This window comes from Rhinolophus ferrumequinum, chromosome 10 (assembly GCF_004115265.2).
Source record: "Rhinolophus ferrumequinum isolate MPI-CBG mRhiFer1 chromosome 10, mRhiFer1_v1.p, whole genome shotgun sequence".
NCBI classification, from domain to species: Eukaryota; Metazoa; Chordata; class Mammalia; order Chiroptera; family Rhinolophidae; genus Rhinolophus; species Rhinolophus ferrumequinum.
The window spans coordinates 48,573,995-48,597,686 of NC_046293.1; the positions used below are offsets into that span (position 1 = coordinate 48,573,995).

At 36.9% G+C, this 23,692-nt stretch overlaps 1 protein-coding gene across 5 annotated transcripts in view; it reads right to left on the minus strand.

The window, feature by feature from the left end:
* Positions 1–18,011: 18,011 nt before the first annotated feature.
* Positions 18,012–23,692, minus strand: part of SLC38A4 (solute carrier family 38 member 4) — a 59,117-nt gene continuing 53,436 nt past the window's right edge. For all 5 annotated transcript variants that reach the window (XM_033116411.1, XM_033116408.1, XM_033116407.1 and 2 more), the window contains 3 exons: positions 22,782–22,926; positions 21,775–21,872; positions 18,012–20,308 (listed from right to left, as the gene is read on the minus strand). In XM_033116411.1, the coding sequence (XP_032972302.1) occupies positions 20,207–20,308; positions 21,775–21,872; positions 22,782–22,926 (345 nt within the window). In that variant the 3' untranslated portion in view covers positions 18,012–20,206. The remainder of the gene's footprint in view (positions 20,309–21,774; positions 21,873–22,781; positions 22,927–23,692) is intronic.

A 23,692-nucleotide genomic window follows, 5' to 3' on the forward strand; every position in this document is an offset into this window, starting at 1 on the left:
TTGCTAAGCTTTTTTGATATCAGAGGAATCATTCATTATGAATTTGTACCAACTGGACAGTTAACCAAGTTTACAATTTGGAAGTGCTGAAAAGGTTGCATGAAAAAGTTAGACGACCTGAACTTTTTGCCAACAATTCCTGGCTCTTGCATCACAACAATGCACCAGCTCACATGGCACTGTGTGTGAGGGAGTTTTTAGCCAGTAAACAAATAACTGTATTGGAACACCTCCCTAATTATCTTATCTGGCCCCCAATGACTTCTTTCTTTACCCGAACATAAAGGAAATATTGAAAGGAAGACATTTTGATGACATTCAGGACATTAAGGATAATATGACTACAGCTCTGATGGCCAGTCCAGAAAAGAGTTCCAAAATTGCTTTGAAGGGCGGACTAAGCACTGGTGTCGGTGCATATCTTCCCAAAGGGAGTACTTCGAAAGTGACTGTAGTGATATTCACCAACGAGGTATGTAGCACTTTTTCTAGGATAAGTTCGCGAACTTAATTTTCAGACCTTCATATATTATATATATATATATGTTATATATATTATATACATATCAAAATGATCACCATAATAAGTTTAGTCAACATGCATCACCTGACATAGTTACAGAATTTTTCTTGTGATGAAAGCTCTTAAAATCTACTCTCTTAGCAATTTTCAAATATGTGACACAGTACCATTAACTTTAGTCACCATGATGTACATCACACCCCCCAGGACTTATTTATCTTATATGTAACTGAAAGGTTACACCTTTGACCGATTTTAATCATTTCATCCATTCCGTACCCCTGCCTCTGGCAAGCACCAATATTTTCTCTGTATGTATGGGTTCTGTTTTTTAGATTACATACATACGTGAGATTATACAGTATTTGTCTTTCTCTACTGACTTATTCCACTTAGCATAATGCCCTGAAGATTACTCATGTTATTGAAAATGTTGCAAGATGGACTTATTTTATACTAAATCTTGTTCTCGAGTGAAAAACATTAAAGAGTGATTTCAGTCTTGCAGGGATCTTGAATTGATACCGAACAGTAGGTCTAATTTCATGTGATTAAACCTAAATATTATACGTAATAACACAGTTGTTTTAGATGCTCAATTTTGCATTTCTTTTAACACCCGGTTTCACACTTACTTGTACTTCTGCTAAACAAAATTGCATACTAATTTTCCAGAAAAACCCAGGAATAGCTGAAAGAGAACTACACATCTATTCATCACATATGTGTTTATATTTGGGATAATTTTAATTATAGCTTATATGTGGGGTTTTTAAAAGGACTTTGAAGACAGTAAGAAGTAGAGGTACATTGAGAGAGAATAAACACTTCCAAGTCTGTAAGGACATATTAGAACCTGTATTCAGGGCCCACGTCCTGGGAAGCCCATATCCGGGAAAGCCTCACCTATAAAGATGTTTAAGACTTGCAGGATGCAGAGATGCAGATTGTGAGGGGAAATCACTGATTCTGCCTCAACGGAGCTCTTATAGCTATTAGCTGCTTTGTTTTCCTTCACATCACGCACAGTTGGGTTTAATAAGGCTGTTGGGTGGTCTTTTCATCTCCACATGTTTCCTTATGTTTTCCTGAGCTATGACCAACCCATATGGACACTGTGTGCAAAGCTCTCAGCTGCTGAGATAGCAATTTACCTCTTAAGTCTCCTTCAAAGGAGCATTTTACAACCTCTGCTTTTTGGCTTTTGAATGTGAGGAAATGATCATTTTACACGAGGGTTGCAACAGACCTCAAATTTGGCACCTTCTTTGTTAGTTGTAGCCACTTCTGGAGTAAACAGGATGGCAGAGTGGGAGCTCTCATCCAGAACAGCCATTAACAAGGCTTAATTCAAGAACTGACAGATCCTGATCTTTGCAAACTCTCCTTTGGATGGAAGTACGTACTTTGTAATGTTAATTCTTCAGCAATGCTGATGAAAACCCATAAATGATTTGGTGTTAAGCAAGGATCCAGCTGTTTCCACTAACCTGACAGGGCTCTAGCCAGCATAGTGTGACTGACAGATGACCATATATCCCCATTTTCTAGGGCAGTCCTTGTTGACGCATATTGTCCCTGTATCCATCCAGTTAATAGCCCAGTCCCTCTCAAACATGTCCAAATTTGGATTATAAATTTAAAGGACAACTTAAAACCAAACAAGAGGTCAGGAAAATGTCATACTAGGATATTCATTATCTGTTCTTGTGCTATAGGGTTCCTGGCATTCTGATAAACTGTTGTGATTTCTGCTCATTGAATTGGGAACTTAATGGAATCTTCAGTAACAGTGGGTGGGAGGGGGTCTTGCCCACTACTCTGTACCCTCCTGAGCACTGTACCCTCCCTCCAGGCTTCCCTCAAATCTATACAAGACGGGATCATTGGCATCATTTTGCTCCTTTCACACTCTATTCCTTCCCTCCTCCTTTTCCTTCTCCTCCTTTTTTCCCCCTGAAACTATTGTTCTAGATTGTTTTTAAATTACATTTTCTATTTTAGGAATCTCTGCTCAACAATTGGGATACATATTACAGCTGCATGATCAGAAATTATAGGTCCCTATTATATGCTTTATTGGTTACTTGTTCTATTAGGTTGGTGCAAAAGTAATGGCGGTTTTTGCAATTATTTTTAACCTTTTAAGCCACAATTACTTTTGCGCCAACTTAATATTTCTTCCGTTTTTATTCTATTTCTTGTATCCCACATCATTCCCTTTCTTGGATTACATTTTTATTTTGAGTAATATTTTCAGAAGGTTATGTGGGTGGCAAAATTTCTAAATTGCTTGCCTGTTTGAAATTACCTTCATTTTGCTTTCATACTTTGCTGGTAATTCGGCCGGGAAAAGTTTCCAAATCCTTTTCCCGCAGAATATTTTGGTTATTTCTCCAGGGTTTTCTAGCTTCTCCCCATGCCAATCAGAAGTCTGGTGCCAGATACACTCTAACTCCTTCCTAATTTTCCTTTCCTTCCACTCTCTTGCTGTTTTGGAAAGTTTGTAGCATTTTCTTTTTATCCTTAGAATTCATAAAAATCACCAAAATGTGTTATTAATATTTGCATAAAGCACATATTGAGCCCTTTTGATCTGAATACACACACCTTTTCTAGCATGAGGAAATTTCTTCCATTATTTCTTGGATTTTATTTTTCCCTCCATGCTCTCTATTCTCTCATTTCATTGGGTAAATATTAGATTTCTGGATATAGCTCCATGTTTATTAATTTTTCTCTCGTAGTTTTCATTTTTCTTTCCTTTTCTGTGTTCTTAGAAAAGTCCTTAGCTTAAGCGTCCAGGTTGCTAAGTACGCCTCTAGTCCTCTCCACTCTTCTATTCGGTCCTTGTACTGAGTTTTCATTTTTGTGACCAGATTTTTAACTTCCAAGAATTATTTAGTGTTCTCATGCTTGAATTTCATACTATTTCCTTCTCATTAAATGGATATGATTTTCTTGAATTCTCAGAAGAGATTTCTGTAAATACTTTTTTAGGATTTATTTAGATTCTTGCATTACTTGTGCTTCCCTTGAGGATAATTCCTCTACTTAGTCCATCATTGGCTTTCTTTATTTCCTTTTCTCAAATGTTGGGACCTGTCTCTATAGTGGGTGGGCCTGTGTGATGGGAGAGCTTCTTCTGAAAGCGGAGAAGCTTATCTTCTGAGTATGAGACTCCATGTCCGGGAATATTACCCTACTTCTCTTTCTAGCCCCAGGGGCTCATGCTGGCGTTCCCTAGATGGAAAGGCTATTATTTGGAGAGGTATTCTTAGGACTTTAGACTGGGGGCAAATGCTATAACAACTGCCTGGAACAGATTCCCACAGTCTCTAGGTTTTGTCAACATCCATGCCTATTTTATCTGCTTTATATCATACAGAATTTCCTTTATATTCTGGTCTGTTAAAGTCAGCTTTTTGGTTTACTAGTGCTTCTAAGGATTTGTTCTTTTTTTTCTTCTATGACATTTAGGAGAAAGCAATAAGTAACCCATCCATTTTGAGCTTTCAAGGAACACCAATCCACCAACTGTTATAATCCTAGGGAAGGTTTGACCAATTTGAACCATATGGACTTTATGGTTGATAAAGGTGACCATAAAACCCCTATTACTATGTGCTTTCATTTACCACTTTCTAACTGTGTCTTTAATTTTATAATTTTTTAAATTTCTAATTCATTCATATGGATGGAAATCCTGTCATATGTTACAACATGGATGACCCTTGAGGACATTATCCGAAGTGAAATAAACCAGTCACAAAAAGACAAATACTGCATGATTCCACTTAACATGAGGTATCTAAAGTAGTCAAATTCTGAAAAACAGAAAGTAGAATGGTGGTTGCAAGGGGCTGTGGGAGACAGGAAAAGAGTTGTTCGATGTGTACAGAGTTTCGATTTTGCAAGATGATGAAGTTCTAGAGATCTGTTCCACGAGAAGGTACTTATAGTTAACACTGTACACTCAAAAATGGTTAAGATGGTAAATTTTATGTGTTTTTTTCCATAATAAAAAAGAATGTTAGAGCTTTAACTCTCAGTTTGAGAAGAGCTTTATGTGTAAATACTCCAGGAAGAGGGAAGCGGCTGACTTAAATTCAACCATAGCTATAATATAAATGACGAATTTTTAACCCTATTCTAACAGCAAGTTTTCATTGCCGGAAGGATGGCTGAGAGCTGGAATCTTTGGGGTGTCTGAAGGGGCAGGCTGGGTACAATGTGATGCCAAAAGGTTAGACAAAGCGTCGACGATGTTCTGATGGTGAGGGGCACATTTAGGGGTGCAGCAGTACCCGATCAATTGGTAGATCAGGTTCCTAGAAAATTCTTTCAAGGAGTCAAATAATGTTTGAAAAAATGAATTTCCTGTGGAATCTTGCATGTAGTTCATGAAGTGATGAGCTTCTTTTGCAGATTATATTGTCAATGTGAATATGCTGTGAAAAGCTAAAAATATACAGGTTAGGTACTAACCATGATGAAATCAACAACAGGGAATTGTTTTGACCTGCTAATCTTTTTCATACCCCAGTCACCTAACTTGCTAAAAGCTAAATTAGAAAACAACAACTCCATATTGCAGGATGACTCTTCATACTGCTGTCCTGACTGTGCTTTCAATTTCACTGCAGTAACGTCACACTAAGCATTAAGAAGTTATAAAATATCAAAACTCCAAATTAACTAACTAATGTATGAAAACTGGGAAATACTAATGTTTTGATGGAGGATTATAAAAGAAAGACAGAACACTCAAATAAACTTTTAAGCTGTAATTTTTTTTGTAGCAGGAGAATTTTCTTTACATAAAGTTAATGGTTTTAAATACCTCGGAACAAACTATTCAAAAAGTAAGATTTTATTTCAAAAGGGTCTTACTTAAGTGTGTTTCTATCCCAGCTGTTTATTATTATAAATATTTGCTTTATAAATATAGTCTCCCTTGTAATGAAATCAGGTGACTAAATTACTACCTGTACTGAGATATCTGAGATCAAAAGACTTTGTTCAACTTATTTAAAATTCACTTCAGCACCATGTCTATAAGAAACTGACAATACGGATTATGTGAAAGAGAGAAAAAAAATATTCTAACAGAAAAAATGGGAAAGAATATAAAAAAGCAACTTTCCAATGATGGAGCATGGTTATAAACATATTGCTAAATACACGCATATAGTCAGACTTATGTTAATTAAAATAATGAAGTGCTGCATTTCCCCATCATAAAGGCAATTAAATAACGAGAATATCAAGGAGTTATCAAATTGTAGGGAAATTAGTACTCTTATATACTACTGGTGAGAGAATAAATTGATTCCGTGATTTTGGAAAAGAATTTGGCAGTTTCTATTAAATTAAAGATGTGCATGCTGTATGACCCAGCTAGAAAAATACTTGCACATGTATATAGGGAGGTGTGAATTATGATTTGCATAATTCACTGCAGCATTTTTGTAATAATGAAAAAATTATGAATGAATGACTGTTACTTGAGGAGTAGTTAAATGAAACATGATATATTCATACAACAAAGTTGTAGTTAAACAATAAACCTATATGAATCAACAAAATAGATCTCAAAAAGTTATATTAAGAAAGTTATAGAATAAATGTAGTATATACACTTACATTTTAATATGACACAAAGACAACTTTATATTTTTATTTATGATATAGAAATATAGAAAAAGATCTGGAAGGATACACAGAGAATGTGAAAGTAGAAGCTTCCAGGGCTCTGAAAGGGCCAGATCTGGCACAGGGTCATTTCAACCACAGTCTGCTGGTCAAGCTAGTCTCAAGGCCAGCCCAGCTACAAGGGGGCTTCCCCTCTTGATGGGAGGAGTGGCAAGCATATGGGCAGTGTTAGCCATGGTGGAATTGGTGGTGACTATCTACAGAGACTGTCTACCATATTTTCCTTTCCCTACTTTAGGCAATTAATATCCTCCATCTCTTGGCTCCTTTACTCCCTCCCATATCTTCAACAAAGCTTGCTTTTAAGAAAAGATTTTATAGGAAACTTTTACTTTAATTATGAATATGAGACAAGATATGCCATTATAATGGAACATTTGCTTTTCATATCTCTGTCTGATTATGGCAAGAACTGATTTATCTTTTCTTAAGGCAAGTTTAGACATTAACAAGAAGGGGAAGTGCTTTTTACTTTTGCTTCTCGTCACACCTCATAATTTTCTAAATGCTTCACCTCCTCCACCTTCTCAAAAGCTGGCTGGGGATAAAAAGGTAGTATCACCTTGGAGGGACTGAGTTCTCCATTCACAGATGCTGCCCAGAGCTTGGCTGTGAGCTTCTGAACAGGGCTCATTGTTACGTGGAACAGAGGTGTCCTATATCCACATTTCCATGGCTTTTGGGCCACAGCTAGTTAGTTATTGACCTTGCCAGATATCAAATAGGGGACAACGAAAAGTCACCTAGTCATCTATTCAAAAATATCTGTTGAAGCCAAGATAGCTGGGTAATATACAAGGCACTGGGTGCACCGGAAATGAACAAGACAGGCAGGGTCTGCCCTCACAGAGCTTCTAATCTCGTGAGATATATAGACAAGGAAACAATAAGTGTAATATGTGCTAAGTATAAATAAAGGGAAATTATAAGGTGCTAAGGCAAGACCACAGAGGGATATAAACAGTGGTGTGCTCATAAGTGTTTAACAACTAGTTCTTCCAAAGAGGCAAAACAAAACAAATGCCCCCACCCTTTTGTAGTGTTTGTCATTTTCCACGGTCTAAAGACGCCAACCAATTTTAAGCTACCAACATGATGTCACTGAATGGAGTTATAAAGAGGTGCAGATCTTAAAAGCCAGCACAAGACAATTGCAGTACTCCACTGAATCTAAACCATTAGGGTAGGAGGAAGGGAACATCAGATACCAGAAAGGCTTTCGAGAGGAAGAGTCATCTAAGGTGAGAATTGAAAGCTGAGGAAGAGAGTCACAGAAAAATATTCCATGTCCAGAGGACAGCATGAGTCAAGGCCTGAAAGGTAAGAGAGGGCATGACCCACTTGGAGAATTGCAGATCAGTGTGGACCAAAGGCATAGCACTGAGTGACATGTATGTGTGGGTCGGGGAGGGACGGGGCATGTGTACACGTGCTGTGTGCAGTGTGGGGTGTATATATGCATGGTATGGTGTGTACATGTGTGCGTCTGTATGCATGTGTACAAGTGTGTTGTGTGGCAAATATATGTGTACATGGTATAGTAAGGTAGGGGTGTGTGTGTGTGTGTGTGTGTGTGTGTGTGTGTGTGTGTGTGTGTATCTGCTCTGGCCACCATAACAAAATACCATCGACTTGGTGGCTTAAACAGCAGACATTTATTTTTCAAGTTCTGGAATCTGGAAAGTCCATGATCAAGATGCCTGCAAATTTGGTATTTCATGAGGGCCCTCTTCCTGGCTTGCAGAAGGCTGCTTTCTTGCTGGGTCTCCACAAGTAAGAGAAAACCCTGTTCTCTTTCTCTTCTTCTTCTTTTTTTTTTTTCTTAAGATTTTAAAAATATAGCTAACATACAATATTATATTAGTTTCAGGTATACACAATAGTTATTCAACATTTATATACCTAAAGAAGTGATCACCATAAGTACAGCAACCATCTGGCACTCCACTATGTTACCACAATATTATTGACTATATTCCCTATGCTTTACTTTACATCCCCATGACTATTTTGTAACTACCAATTTGTACTTCTTAATCCCTTCCCCTTTTCCACCCATTCCCATCCCCATTCCTGTCTGGCAACCATCAAAATGTTCTCTGTATCTATGAATTTGTTTCTGTTTTGTTTGTTAGTTTATTTTGTTTAGATACCACATATAAGCAAAATCATATTGCGTCTGTCTTTCTCTGTCTGATACTCCCCTCAGTACAATACCCTCCAAATCCATCCATGCCACCACAGATGGCAAGAACACGTTCCTTTCCCTGGCCGAGCAATATTCTATTGTATATATTAATATGTACCTCCTCCTCTTTTTATCGACTGACACCTAGGCTGCCTCCACATCTTGGCCGTTGTAAACAGTGCTGCAATGAACACATGGACGCACATGTCCCCTTGTAGTAGTGTTTTGGGTTTCTTCAGATAAATACCCAGAAGTGGGATTACTGGGGACTTCTTTGTCTCTTGTTATAGCCTTTCTTTTAAAGTTTGTCTGGTATAAGAATTGCTACTCCAGCTTGTTTTCTGTTTGTTTGTTTCCATTTTCATGAAATATCTTTTCCCCATCCCTTTACTTTCAGTCTGTGTGTGTCCTTCAATCTGAAGTGAGTCTCTTGTAGGCAGCATATGTAAGAGTCTTGTTTTCTTATGCATTCAGCAACCCTATCTTTTTTTTTTTAATTTTATTTTTTAAATTTATTGGGGTGACAATTGTTAGTAAAATTACATAGATTTCAGGTGTGCAATTCTGTATCACATCATCCATAAATCACACTGTGTGTTCACCACCCAGAGTCAGCTCCCCTTCCATCACCATACATTTGATCCCCCTCACCCTCATCCCCCACCCCCAACCCCCTTACCCTCTGGTAACCACCAAATTACGTTCCCCAGATTAATTTTCAAACCCGTGGCCATCCTGTGGTCACCGACTGCCCTCCAATCCCCTCACCCTCCCCCCCACCCCCCACCCCTCCCGCCCATCTAGCAACCCTCAGTTTACCCTATCTTTTGATTGGAGCTTTTAATACATTTACAAAGTAATTGTTGATAGATATTTAGTTATTGCCATTTTATTATTCATATTTTTTATCTTTTTTTTTTCACCTTAAAAAACCCCTTTAAGACTCCTTATAATTCTGGTTTGGTATTGATGAATTACTTTAGCTTTTTCTTGTCCGGGAAACTTTTTAGCTGTCCTTCAATTCTAAATGATGGCTTTGCTGGGTAGAGTAATCTTGTCTGTGTGTCCTTACTTTTTAGCATTTTGAATATTTCCTGCCAATCCCTTCTGGCCTGCAAAGTTGCTGTTGAGAAATCAGCTGACAGTCTTATGGGCACTCCCTTGTAGATAATTAACTGCTTTTCTCTTACTGCTTTTAAGATTCTTTCTTTGTCTTTAACCTTTGTCTTTAACTTTAATTATGATGTGTCTTGGTGTGAACCTCTTTAGGTTAATCTTGTTTGGGATTCTCTGTGCTTCCTGAGCTTGTATATTTATTTCCTTTGTCAGAATTAGGAAGTTTACCATCATTATTTCCTCAAATAGGTTTCCAATTTCTTGCTCTCTCTCTTCTCCTGGTATTACTATGATGTTGTCCCAGAGGTCCCTTAAACTCTCCTCATTTTTTTGGATTCTTTTTTTCCTTTTGCTGTTCTGATTGGGTATTTTATGCTATCTTCTAAATTGCTGATTTGATTATCTGCTTCATATAATTTACTGTTGATTTCCTATAAACTATTCTTCATTTCAGTTATTCTTTATTCTTTATTTCTGACTGGTTGTTTTTTATGTTTTCTATCTCCATTTTTATATTGTATTCTCTATCTTTTTGTTGAAGTTCTCCCTGAGATCATTGAGCATCCCTATAACAACCAGTGTTTTGAACTCTGTGTCTGGTAGATTGCTTGTCTCTATTTTGTTTACTTCTTTTTCTGGAGCTTTGTTCTATTTTATATGGGATGTGTTTCTTTGTCTCCCCATTTTGGCTGCCACTGTGTTTGTTTCTATGTATTAGGTAGGGCTGCTGTGTTTCCTGGTCTTAGTAGAGTGGCCTTATGTAGTAGGTGTGCTGTGGGGCTCAGTGGTGCAGTCTTCCTGGTCACCTGAGATGGGTGCTCCAGATGTGTCCCTTGTGTGGGTTGTGTGTGCCCTCCTGTTGTAGTTGAGTCTTGATTTCTGTTTGCATGTCAGTGAGAAGGCTTGACCCTTCAGCTCATTGGTTGTGAGGACTGGTTGTGAGTACAGTGGAGGAGCTGTTGTGCAGGGGCTGACACTATGGAGCAGGATTTTCTTCAGCAGGGCTCTGGTGCCTGCCCAGTGTGTCCTTTGGGTGTGTTGTCCCTAGAGGCAGCTGGGTGATTATCCAGATCGTTCTGAAGATGGTCAATGGGGGTGCCTCTTTGGTAGGGCCCCACTGCAGGCTAAGTTCATCTGCAGCCTGTGTCCTACCTGGAGCCGCCTGGTATAAGCCACAGAGCAATCCAGAGATGGCCACTGCCCATGCTGTGCTTGAAAGTGCCTCGAGAGACCAAGTCTCAAATTGAAGCCAGCTGTTATTAGTGCCAGGCTTAGAGTAGCTTAGCCAGAGGTATGGGACATGCTGAAGCCAGATGCTGCTTTATTGAGTTATGTGAACCTTTGAGAAATTTTAGGAAAGTCCACAGCATGAGCCAAGGCAGGATATTTACATGGAAAAGCCACTGGAAGTGACTTGGGTGGGCCTGAAAGTTAGGTGCGGTGGGGTCTCAGGGAATCGGGGTGAATGAATGGTGTTACCCAGCTTGATGGAGATTCAGATATGGCAGCCACCTGTGTCTGCACATTGGGAAAAAAGAGGGCTCAACAAAGAAACAAAGCTTCCATTAGCACTTCCATCTGGGAGAAAGCTGTCTCTCTAGCCCTCACCCTGAAGGCAGATGATTTCAGTTTCTCCTCATTTGTCCCTGGCAACTTTGGAGCTGCTGCCCAAGTGCTGGAGCTCAGAACAAGTGAGCCCATCAATAAGTAAGACCATGCATGAGCTCTTTATGAGAAGTGCCTGGGTGTGCAGCTGCCCCCTATATCACTCAGCCACAGTCTCCACTGGTTTTCACAGCCAGAAGTTATGGGGACTTCTCTCCCCTGCACTGAGACTCCCGGCTGGGAAGCCTGATATGGGGCTGGGACCCCTAACTTTTTTTTGGGGGAAGACCACTGCAGCTGAATTATGCCTCCCAATTTTTAATGGTCACACATGGGTGTGGGACCAGCTCATTCTGCAATCTGCCCCTCCTATCAGTCTTAAGATGGCTTCTTCTGTATGTCCTTAGTTATAGGGCCTTGGTTCAGCTAGACTTCAGGCAGTTCTCAATGATGGTTGTTTTATAGTTTAGTTGTAATTTTGATATGGTCATGTTTACCTACTCCATCACCTTGACCAGATCTTAGATCTTCATTTTCTCTTCTTTTAAGGGCACTAATCCTATTATGGGGTCCCCATCCTCATGATCTTATGTAGTATAAGCCCGGACAGTTTTATTTTTCTGTTTTGTAATGCAAGTGGCTGACTTAAGTTTTGATTGCCAAAGCATCCGTCTCAAAGAGGTATCCATTTCAAAGACAGCTCTCTCAAATAAACACATTGCCATCCACCATAGAAGAGTCAGGCCACATCCCTCCACTAAGTTTCCTTTGTTTTAGAGATCTTAGTTGATTTCAGTAATTGACCATCTGTACTACTATTTTTTCTCTTTCCATGGTTTGAATTTCTGCCCTAATATTTTAAATTCACCAAAAAAGAGAGAACCTGTGAAACCTTAGTCCCCCGTATTCAACCTTAATAAAAGTACACCCCCCAAGCCTGTGTTTTTTTTTTCTCTCTCTTTCTTTCTCTCTCTCTGTCCTTCTCTCTCTTTCTCTCCCTCCCACCCCTGCCACCTTGCCTCAGGTGTGCTGTGTAATTATAGGTCCTGTGAATGATAAACCTTTATTTTTTTCAAAGTTTCCTGATGGCTATTACTGAAAGGCATCTTGCAGTCATAATAAGAACCACGAGGACTGGTCTGGCCACAAGATTGGTTATTGATACACTCAGACCAATACAAAACACCCTATCTATACCTAATTATCTCTCAAATGTCTTACCTCCAAATACAATCAAATTGGAAGTTAGTGTTTCAACATATAAATTTGTCAGGGATACAAATAGTTAGTCCACACCAGTGTGTACGAATTTATGTGTTACTGATGAAAGATACTTGGGGCTAGGATCTGAAGAGTTGTATAAATGAGGAAGTTATGTCCTGGCTCTCGACTTTAACAATAGATTCTGCCCAAACTCTGGGGCAGTCTGTCTTTCAAGGAGATTTTTGAAAATACCACAAGAGTCCAGCAATTTCACAACTTTCACTTGGTAAATTTTCCTCTAGCTGAAGGCTCCTTCATAGATTCAGAGGGTCCCTAGGGAGGATCCAGTTCAGTCTATTTGCATTTTGATGCAGGACGAGGCTTTCCTAGGATCATCTGGCAGGGAGTGGTGAGTAGCCCTGAGGCTTTCAAAGCCTCAGTTCTCGATTTCTCAACTCTGCCATCAGTAGAGTTGGAGTTGGAAGTAAAATAATTTAATTTAGTTAACTCTTATTCTAAATAAGTAGCCAAATTCTTTACATGACGCTCTACTAAACAGTACTTCATTTTATAACATTATTAAATAGAAAATGATCCATGCGATGAACATCCTTCATAGGTAAATAATAATTTGATGATGTAATCTATCTTCTTTTCATTTTCCTGTATGGCAAGGTGAGGACTACTGTCATTTTAGCAGCTATATCTTTCCTACAACCCATCAGCGGCTGACCAAGATTTGTACCTTTAGAAAAAGAGATAAATGCAAAATGGCAACTATTTTTGGCTCTCTTTAAATTGCTGAGTTAGCAAAGGCTGAAAGAAATTGCTGATTATACATCTGGGAGCAGAGGTTTGGGCTGCAAACCAGGTTTACACAACCTCTTACTCACCAAGTTTTAAGTTAAAAAGCTGACAATAATAGAAAAAATATGCCCATCACTTTTTGGAGAACAGTCACGTTTTCCTTTGAGATGATAATACCAAGAACCTGACTATAAAGTAATCAATCTCAAGTAACTTATTCACAAATAACCCTGATAAAAAGGCTCCATGACCCTGTGCCAGGGAAGCTGAGTCAGGTTGAAATGGGAAGAATTGGGTTTCTGTTTTTCTCCCTGCACCCCTCAGGGCTGGTGGAAAAACTCCAGCTTAGTGACATTTCAACTTAATATCAAACTAAAAGTAAAGGTTGCTGTCCAGCAGCCTGGCTACTAGAGTTACACATTGCTTCAGCCAGTCTTGGCACTTAGGAGACCAGGAGGCCAGTTGCAGTATGGTGACCACTTTGCTATTACTCCTATATTCCTGGGGCCTCTATTTCCCTTTAGTAAAATGGATATAATATTTTCTTCCTATGAATCTGCTAAGTTAATCAATTAGACTAAAATCAGCCTGATTTGGAAAAAATTCAGATTGCAGTAAGTTCATATTTTATTTTGTTGCCTTCTGTATCCTTTGGTCTGGCTTGTCCCCTCAATCCCACCTCCAAAACACGAGAGAGAGAGAGGAGAGAGAGAGAGAGAGAGAGAGAGAGAGAGAGAGAGAGAGAGAGAGAGAGAGAGAGAGAGAGAGAGATTCCCTCCTAATTTCTTCCCTTTGCTGAGGGATTGGGTCCCAGTTTTAACATTGGATATACTTTCTCTTCTTCAAACCATATGGATTGAATTTTTCACTTAATGTGAAAAATGAGGAAACTAAAGCTCAATGAAATACAATTTCTTGCCCAAATCATGTATCTGGGACTCGAATCCTAGTTTACTGGCTATGTTACACCATTTTTATCAACAACTCATTCCCATCTCTCCCAGCCCCTTCTGGCTAGGGTCTGCTCCATCCTTTCAGTTTCCGCTTTAGTCATTGGTGACTGTTCACTTATTGAAAATTGCACTTTCATCCAATTCTGCCTTTAGACTCAGCTGAAAATTTAAAAATATATAGGAATCGGCAGCACGCTTTAGTTCTTTTTCCAGAAAATATAAATTGGCAGAAAAACTTTTCCTTACAAGTTTTTCCTTACTATAAGAGGAATACATATTCTTCATAGAAAATTTGGGAAATAACAGAAACGTATGAAGATTAATAACTAACACCACTCATTATTTTTCTACCTACAAATATCTACCCTTCCCCCAGTTTCTTTGAGAAAAAATTGACATATATCACTGTATAAGTTTAAGGCATACAGTATGATAGTTTGATTTACATGTATTGTGAAACGATTACCACAATAAGTTCAGCTAGCATCCATCATGTTATATAGATACAATAAAAAGAAGAGAGAAAGATCTACTTTTTATATTTTAGATCGATTTCTTTATTCCTATTCTTATTTTTCTTAAATTTCATACTTTTTTTTTTAACTTAAGTTTACTGGGGTGACAATTGTTGGTAAAGTTACAATTGGGATAATAAAGCAATTATTCTTGTTTTTTCCCACTTAATATTACACCACAGATTTTCATTTCATAGTGATAGTTCAAAAACATTTTAATGACTTCATCATATTTCAGCCTATGAAGATACTAGAATTTATTAAATAGTTCCACAATTTTGCACATTTGCAGTATTTCAAAATTATAACCCATTATATGTTGAAAGAATACATTAGTACATAAAAGTCAAATTACTTCTCTGACTGTTTCCTAAGAATAAGTTCTTAGAAAAGAAATTAGTGGATCCAAAGAAATGATTATTGTATTTCACAGTTTCCTATTGCTGCCATAACAATTTAGTACAAATGTAGCAGCTTAAAACAGCACTCATTTATTACCTCACAGCTCTATAGGTCAGAAGTCTGGCTGGCTCAGCAAAGTACTCTTAGGAACTCTCCAGCCTCAGATGAAGGTGTTTGAGCCCTGGGCTCCTACTTGGAGGCTCAGAAGGAGAATCATCTTCAGGGCTCATTTGTTAGCCAAATTCATTTTCTTCTCAGTTTGCACATGGTCTCTTCCACCTTCAAGACAGCAATGGCAGGTTGAGTCCCTCTCATGCTTTGAGTCTTTCTAAGGTCTGCTAAAGAAAATTCTGATTTTAAGGACTCGTGATTATTCAGGATAATCTCCCTATTTTCAGATCTCTACTTCAATTACATCTGTGAAGTCCCAATTGCCATGGAAAGTAACATTCTCAGGTTCTAGGGATGAGGGTATGAGCATCTTTAGCAGGATGTACTGTCTAGTACAAACATTTTTGGGGATCTTTATAAGTATTGCCAGAATGCTTTCCAGACAAGCTGAGCCAAGATTTCTGCCACCAGCATTGAATGAGTGTGCTCTACTCCCCACACTCACCAGCACAGAATATTATCTTTTCTTTATTTTAGTATTATGACAGGCAAAAACAGTTGTATTTGTGTTTTTACTTGCATGTCTTTGATTCACAGTGAAGTCAAACTATTTGTAAATATTCATTCACTATTCATTTTTCTTCTGTGATTGCTTGTCCATTGCCCATTCTTCTGTTAGATTCTTAGTATTTCCCTTAATTTTTATTATCTCTTCACACATTTAGGATATTTTGCTATTACTGTGTAGTACTATTTTTTTAAATTTGTTCTTTAATATACAGAATTATTTTTTACTGTTGTGCAGTTACATGTATTCATCATGGCCTTTGTGATTTTTTTTCCCATTGTGTTTTACTTTCACAGGCAGCTATCAAATAATTCTTCTTAAAATGCCAACTGGTTGATTTGGCTTTCATATTGAATTTGTTTCATTTTGGTGTGTGGTGTGAAGAAAGGCTCTAAACTGATTTCTTTTTGCAATTGGTTCATTCAACTCTGTCTGTGAAATAATTAGTACAGCATTTTTATTCAGAAAAAACTGTCATGATGATGCATGCTACAGAAGGAAAGGCTATACACATGCTGCTTCTGCAAAAGAAGGAAAATACAGAGTCAAGAGAACATGGCAGAACTTCCAATCTTGTAAATAAGAATTGATATAGTAATATCTCCTGTTTCATTTATATGTGTTTGTAACAAGGGCTGAGAAAAACTAATAAAGTTGATTACAAGTAGCCAGAAAGGGTTTTTGATGTCTTGGGCCTGTCTAGGTAGTACGGGTCTCCTAACCAAGATTCAAAGTGACTTAGAAAAAGTTATTTTGAATTAAATATCTGTATAAAACAAGAACTAGGTTAGCATACAGTAAATAAAGCTAACTATAAGGCAAAAAATAAAAAACCCATATATATATGTATATATATATATGTATATATATATATATACACACACACACATATATATATATATATATATATATATATATATATATATATACACACACATATATATATATGGCAAAAAGGAAAGAAAAGAGACTCTTACCCTCCATATTTGAAAATCCAAACATTAATTATGATAGTACCATTTCAATGAATCTTATCCTAGTAAGACAGGAATTGTAGGACTTCAAGCTATAAAGACCTGGCCCCAGAAAGATGTAGTTAAGATACTTTTAGGAAAATGAGTAGGCATGCTATAAGCTGAGTAAATACATTTGCAATGTGACAAAGGACATGTATCCAAAATATATAAAGAATTCTGACAAATCTACAATAAAAAGACAAACAACCTAATTTTTAAAATGGGCAAAATATTTGAATACTTTAGAAAAGGATACATGAATGGCCATTAAACACAAGAAAGTTTCCATTACTACTTACCAAAGAAATGGAAATGAAAATCACACTGAGATACCATTTCACACTCCCTTGAGAGGCTATGAAGTATAAAACACAGTCAAATGTTGGCAGGGATATGGAGCAACTGGAACTTGTATACATTACTGGTGATAATGAAAATGGTAGAACCACTTTTGAGAACTATTTGGAAGTTTCTTAGAAAGTTGAGCATATACTTATCATATGACCCATCATTCCCACTAATAGTCCATTTCTACCCAATTCCTAGCTCTCCCATGTTGCTTTTCTTTCTCCCAATCTTTAATATCATTCTTTTACTATTCTCATGTTTCCCTCTTTTTCCATCCCAAATGAATTCTCCTTAATTAACCACAGAGAGACTCATTTCTTCCACATTTATTCTAGGAGGTATATATGTAATGACATAAAATAAAAATGGTTTAGGATTAGCTGTGTATTTTGCCTAAATAAGATGTCAACTGTTATTGTTTTTGTTTTTGACAGCTATAGATGTTAGTTGTATGTCAGAGGTAGCAATGAAAATAGAACAATTACCAAGAAAGACAATGCCATCTAGATTAAAAATTTTTTTCTTGTACAAGTAATTCACAGCCTTCAAAAATATATAGAAAAATCACTTCATAATCAATAATGTTGTAAAGATTTTGTAGGGTGTCAGATGGGCACTTGTCTTATTAGGGAGACCACTTCATGGACAGTGTAGGAGCCTGACCACTGCAGTGTACACCTGAAGCTGAAACTGAATAATACTGAATGTCAACTATAATTTAATATATACATGTATAGTCACAGAATGTGGGTTACAGCATAGGGAATAGAGTCAGTGGAACTGTAACAGCATATATGATGTCAGAGGGGTAGTAGATTGGGGGAAGGGGGTTATCACTTTGTGAGGGGTGTAAATTCTAACTATTACATTATTTTGTATACCTGAAACAAACAAATAAACAACAACAACAAACAACCGAAAGAAAGGAAATCACATCATAGTCATCTGAAAAGTTCGTTTATTATATACTAATATACACTTTCTGTAATAAAAAAAAAGCCTCCCAATACATTGAACCATCTTATAAATGAAATAAGAAAATAAAATTTTCATCTGTTTATAAATGGGGTTAAATTAGCCAGTACAAGAAACCATATGTATGTCTGCCCTGCAGTCTATGTGAACTCATCCTGAAAATGGCCATGAGAAACAAATGGTGCTTTATTATTTGGCACTGTAATATTGCTCTTGAATATTTATAGAGTTACATGCATTGATATTTTCAAGTTAGTCATTTCAAATGCAAAGTATTCAAAATATATACAGATTGTACAGTTTTCCATTTTTTTGGATTATTCGTTGATATTTACATTTAAATACATTCAGATTAAACATTTTTTAACACTCAGAAGGTATCTTTTTTCCACTTGCTATCTTGATACAGTCTTTAAATGAATGAAAATATATCTTAAAGATGCTACTTGGCAATTTTTTTTCTAATAATAGTAACTCAAAAGTTATGATAGCTTCTAGTAATGCTCAAATTCCATAACAAAGTGCACCATTTTACAGTATTATTGCCTTTAGAAAATAATATATAAAAATACTTATTTTCTTAAGGTACATTTTAGAAAAAACAATTGAAATATGATTTAATATTATCGTACTTATATGGTACTGTATTCATGATACTTGTATTCATACTTGGCTTTACTAAAATATAAAATATATAACAAATGTTCTTGCTACTGATTTGCAAAAACAAGTAGCAAACTCCAGAAATTCCAGGTAATGAGTATAATTTTTAAATCCATTTCATGTATGTTGTAGAGGTGAGCAGAAATAAGAGTTTGCTTCTCTCTGCAGTGTTAGCATTTTTATTTTTATGGAGAACCACTCAACATTGTATTAAATGGCAAATGAATGTCAGCAAACAAGATAAAATGAACTAAATGCTATTTTAGACATGCTAAATTAAATGAACAACCTTAGTATTTATAATTATTTGCAAATAGGAACTTATTTTCTTGCAGATGATTATGATGTTATTGTAAACATTAAAGAAGAGCATTACTGAACTATGTATAACTTAGGTTTCAAATTTAAAACATCCCCAATAGACAGATACATACAAATGGATTTTTGCACCCATCAACTTAATTCCCTGCCCCTACCCCAATAATATAAACGTTTTGACTGTAAAGAGAGAAAACTACACATGTAAAAAATAAAAATCAAATGTACCATACATTAAAATTCTGAGGACTACAGAATAAGATCATACACATAAACATATAGCAATCACAGTTTCCTGCACTGAATGTTTATCAAATAAAAATGTATCAAACAATACTGGGTAATGTATTTCCACATGAATCGTGGTCTTCTAAAACTTCTGAATGAGAATGGAAGACGAAAGGGAAAGCATTGTTCAGTGACAAAAGTATGACAAGAGGACTAGGAATAACATTTAAAAAAGCAAATGCTTCCAGAACAGGCAGTTTAGCTATAAAGCATTATTTTTGTTGTTGCTCTACAATTTACATAAAACCCCTCTCTATGTTTAACAAGATGTTTCAACATTTACAAAAAAAAAAAGTCTAGTGAATGAAGAAGTAACTAATTCAATGTCACAAACAGGATGGGCAAAATACTCCTCTACTGTTGACAATAAGATGTTCTAGCCTGGTGTGTGGTCACTCATGTACCTTACAGGGACAGCTCATAAGACAGCCTTTTACCTCTGTTATTAAATAGACCCAGAATATTTGGTACAAGATTAAGGAAAGGCATTATGTGTAGTGATACCTTTCCCACAAGGGTATTTTTATTTGATATTCTGAGGATACAAGTATTTGGTACCTTTTTGGCAGGGGCGGGTAAGGGGAATGGGAGGGGGAAAGGTATTATCTTCTGACCGTCACACACAGCTACCCTTATTCTGCTTGTACAGCAGCAAAAATACATCATTTCACACTGCTCTAGTAAAACCTGGGTGGAAATGTGCACCACAGATTTTAAACACCTAAACAGCCATTTTTGACAAAAATGATGATTTTTCTCTTCTGAAGGTGCTTGGTGATGTTACTAGTAAACGTCCTTGGAATCTTCTTGTTATAATCAATATAACTCAGATGTCTTTTGGAGCATCATTTGCATCCGTTTCCAGTAGAAAAAGAAAGTATTTTTCCTCGGGTTAGTGATGCTTGGAATTTGGGGGATTGTAAATCCAGTCAATTATAATGAGAGCCATGCTTCCCATCATGAAGATGACGCCGACCACGAGGAAAACCAAAGCCTGTGAGTCAGAGAGAACTTGTTAGGGAGTAGAGGACCCCTGCCTCCTTAGCACACTGTGTGCGAAGTAAATAAACAGTAAAGGGTTTCCCTAAGGCAGCAATCTGATTTACATATTGAATTGTTTTATTCTTATAGCTCAACTGTCCATGTCTAGTGGTTCAGTCAATTTAGAACTTTAGCTGGGGAAAGAGGGTGAATATAGCGGAGATGTTTAACCCCAATGTTCAAAATAGAGTAATGGTTCATTGATGTGGTGTATCAAAATGATGGAGCTCTTTAGAGCACCCTGTGCTCTTTAAAAGTTAAGTGAGAGAAAAACATTTAATGACCTAGGGAGAGCTCACAATCTTTTAGGTGAAAAAGGGCAGGTCATAAAAGAGTACCGTGTATGACGTGATCCAAATTTATAAGGCAAACAAATAAAAACAAAAGCCTAATATAGGTTGCATATTCCTTGGAAAAAAACCAAAATGTGTGTGTGTGTGTGTGTGTGTGTGTGTTACAATGTTTTAGAATTTTAACACTGGAAGCAACCTTACATGTGACCACAAAGATCAACCTCCTAATTCTATGTATGAGGAAGGAGCAGCTAAAAATTTTTTCACTAGAAAGAATCTAGGATATAAAGTCACTCATTTCTGACAAAACTGAAAATGGGTCAGGACAAGTAACTTGCCAAGGTCACACTGCTGTAAAAGTCCGAGCAAGATGGACTACATAGAGTGGAAATTTGGGAGTGAAAAGATGGGAGGAGCTTTTGATACCAAACAACCCCAGCAGGTGAATGACTCCCAGGCAAAATTCAGAGTAATTCAGTAAGAGGCATTCTTTTCAAGCCTTAGTATAAGACCTTATTAATCAGTCACTGATAATATTTATTGGAAAAACAATTATCTCTAGTATATGTTTCAATAGTTCTACTATGGGAAAGAAAAACATACTCTTTAATAAAACTATATTTTATATCTAAAGAGGTTAACTGGAAAATGAATGGTTCTGTTCTGTATCTCAGTCCACAACAGAGGACAACAAGGTACTATGCAGGGGAAAACAAAAGCAGTATCTTTCCTTTTGGCCTTACACACCTAATGGATATGACCAAAATGTTTAAATTATTTCATAACACTGCTCGGGAGCCTAATTCCTTCCTGCACCATTCCCCGTATATAGTGCGACAATACCTGGGTGCTATAAACTGGCATATATGTGTGGCTGTGGGAAAACTCCATTAGCCTTTGACAGCTATTAAGGATTCAACACAAGGTAGCTCATATTTGAAGAGAAGAAATCCTGGAATCATCTGAGTGCCAGGAATCCACCCGCCTTTCTCTCCACCAGAGAATTCCAGCTCATCTTTGATTTTTCGTTCTTGTTCATAAATTCATTCCTTTGAAACGTGTATTTTCTGGTAGACTCTAGTCAAAGAGCAATTTGTAAGGGGGCGAAATTGCAAGCCTTACTTACCCCAACCTTTTGGGGTGACCGAAGAGGTTCTTTCTTGACAAGTTTAAGATAAAAAGCTGCTGGAAGGATGAAAATCAGCATAGTAGCAGAAGAAGCCCCTGAGGAGAGAAATACAGGACAGATCAATGTCTTACGCAGCAGATCTGATTCGGCAAGGTAGAGACACTTTAAAGACACCAACTCTAAACCTGCCCTAATCTTCGCACTAAAAGCATTAAAGCTCATCCTGTTTGCTTATTCAAAGAAATGTTTATACAGAAAATTAAAATGTACCTAACGTTATAGCTGCATATTGAATATACATATGTATAATAAACAATAAAAGATTGAATATTACAAATTTATAGGAAATTAGAAATAATATCTACACCTATTACAGAGGTTGAACTCATCACATATGCTTCCTATCCACTTCTAGCTTTTCAAGTTGGTAACACCTAATAGTTAAAAGTTTTACATTGTATTTAAAATTGGAGCAATCCCTCAAATCAACAGAAGAAAAAATAAAATATATTAACAGACCCTGTTAAGGGAATTAAATATATTTCCCTTAACAGTTAAGGGAAATAATGTGTTTTACAAAATCGACCTCCTTTTCCTCCAAAGATATCCTTTAATGCTCAGCTGATACAGACCTGAGAAGCATCCTGTAGGTAAAATCTACCTTACTTAGTTTTCGATAAGACCTATGTACAAATTCTGGGTCCACTCCAAGGTACATGACTTGACTTCTACGTGGTTCAGTTTCCTCATCGGTCAGAAAAGGCAATTGGACTAGATGACCTATAAGGTAGCTTTTAGCGCTAACATTTTCTGATCCTGTGAATAACTTCTAGTGTCATCTGGGAGGGAGGGAAGGCGACCAGTTGGAGCCCCACTGGACTAATAGGAATCCTGTGAGCCTGAGATGGACTGGGGATCCTTGAGTTCCCAACACTGGCTCCCTATCCACCATTTAAGGAGATATCAGCTTGAGCTGACTAAATAAAACACTTTCTGAAACTTACCTATGAATCCAAAGATGTATTTTATAGTTGGCACAAGGATGACCAAAACATTATTAAGTGCAAGAATCACGGCTGCAATCAGGAAATGTCTTATCCAGCTGAAGGGTCTTCTGGGAAATAACAGTGTGGTCACAGATGTACGAATCTGCAACAAGAAAGTCAAAGGCAAGGTCATTGCTTTATTTGTTACTTTATTATTTCAAATATTCTCATTGCTCTAGAGTGTTTTCTTTGTTTTTCCTTTTTCTCCCAAAAAAGATTTTGATGCTGGTTTTTGTAAAAGGATTTTTTTATTTTTATTGTGGTAAAATACACATAAAATCCACCATCTTAACCATTAAGTGTATAGTTCAGTGGAATTAAGTAAATTCATATTGTTGTGCAACCTTGATGCTGAATTTTGATTTTTGAGATCGTGTTATTTTTCCTTGGTGATATATCTTATGCTCACTTTCTCAGCTGTCAGAATTTTGTCTTCAAAACAATCTCAGTCAGAAAGAGATAAAATAACAGATATGAGATATATTTCAGAGACCCAGTAAAACCCTTGTTGATTTCTAATCATGTCTTATCAGTCTGGATTAAGCAGTAATTGCAAGCAGTCAGTTGATTTGCATGGAATTGGGAACAGAATTTTTACAAACCTGGGTTTTTCTTAATTTTGCACTGTAATGAATATGTTTCCCACCTGATATTTAAAAAAATATGATACTCTTTCTGTTTGCTCCTGTCTCTTTCTCCCCTTTTATCTTCTTCTCCTCTCCCTTAATCATAGATTATAAGTGCACAAAAGACAAGGAATAGGACCTAATAACCTTAACATTCCTCAGAGTTTCTAGGTTAGGGTCTTGCACACAGCAGGCACTCAATAAATGTTTAATTAAATTGAACAGAACGATTCTTTTCCCTCC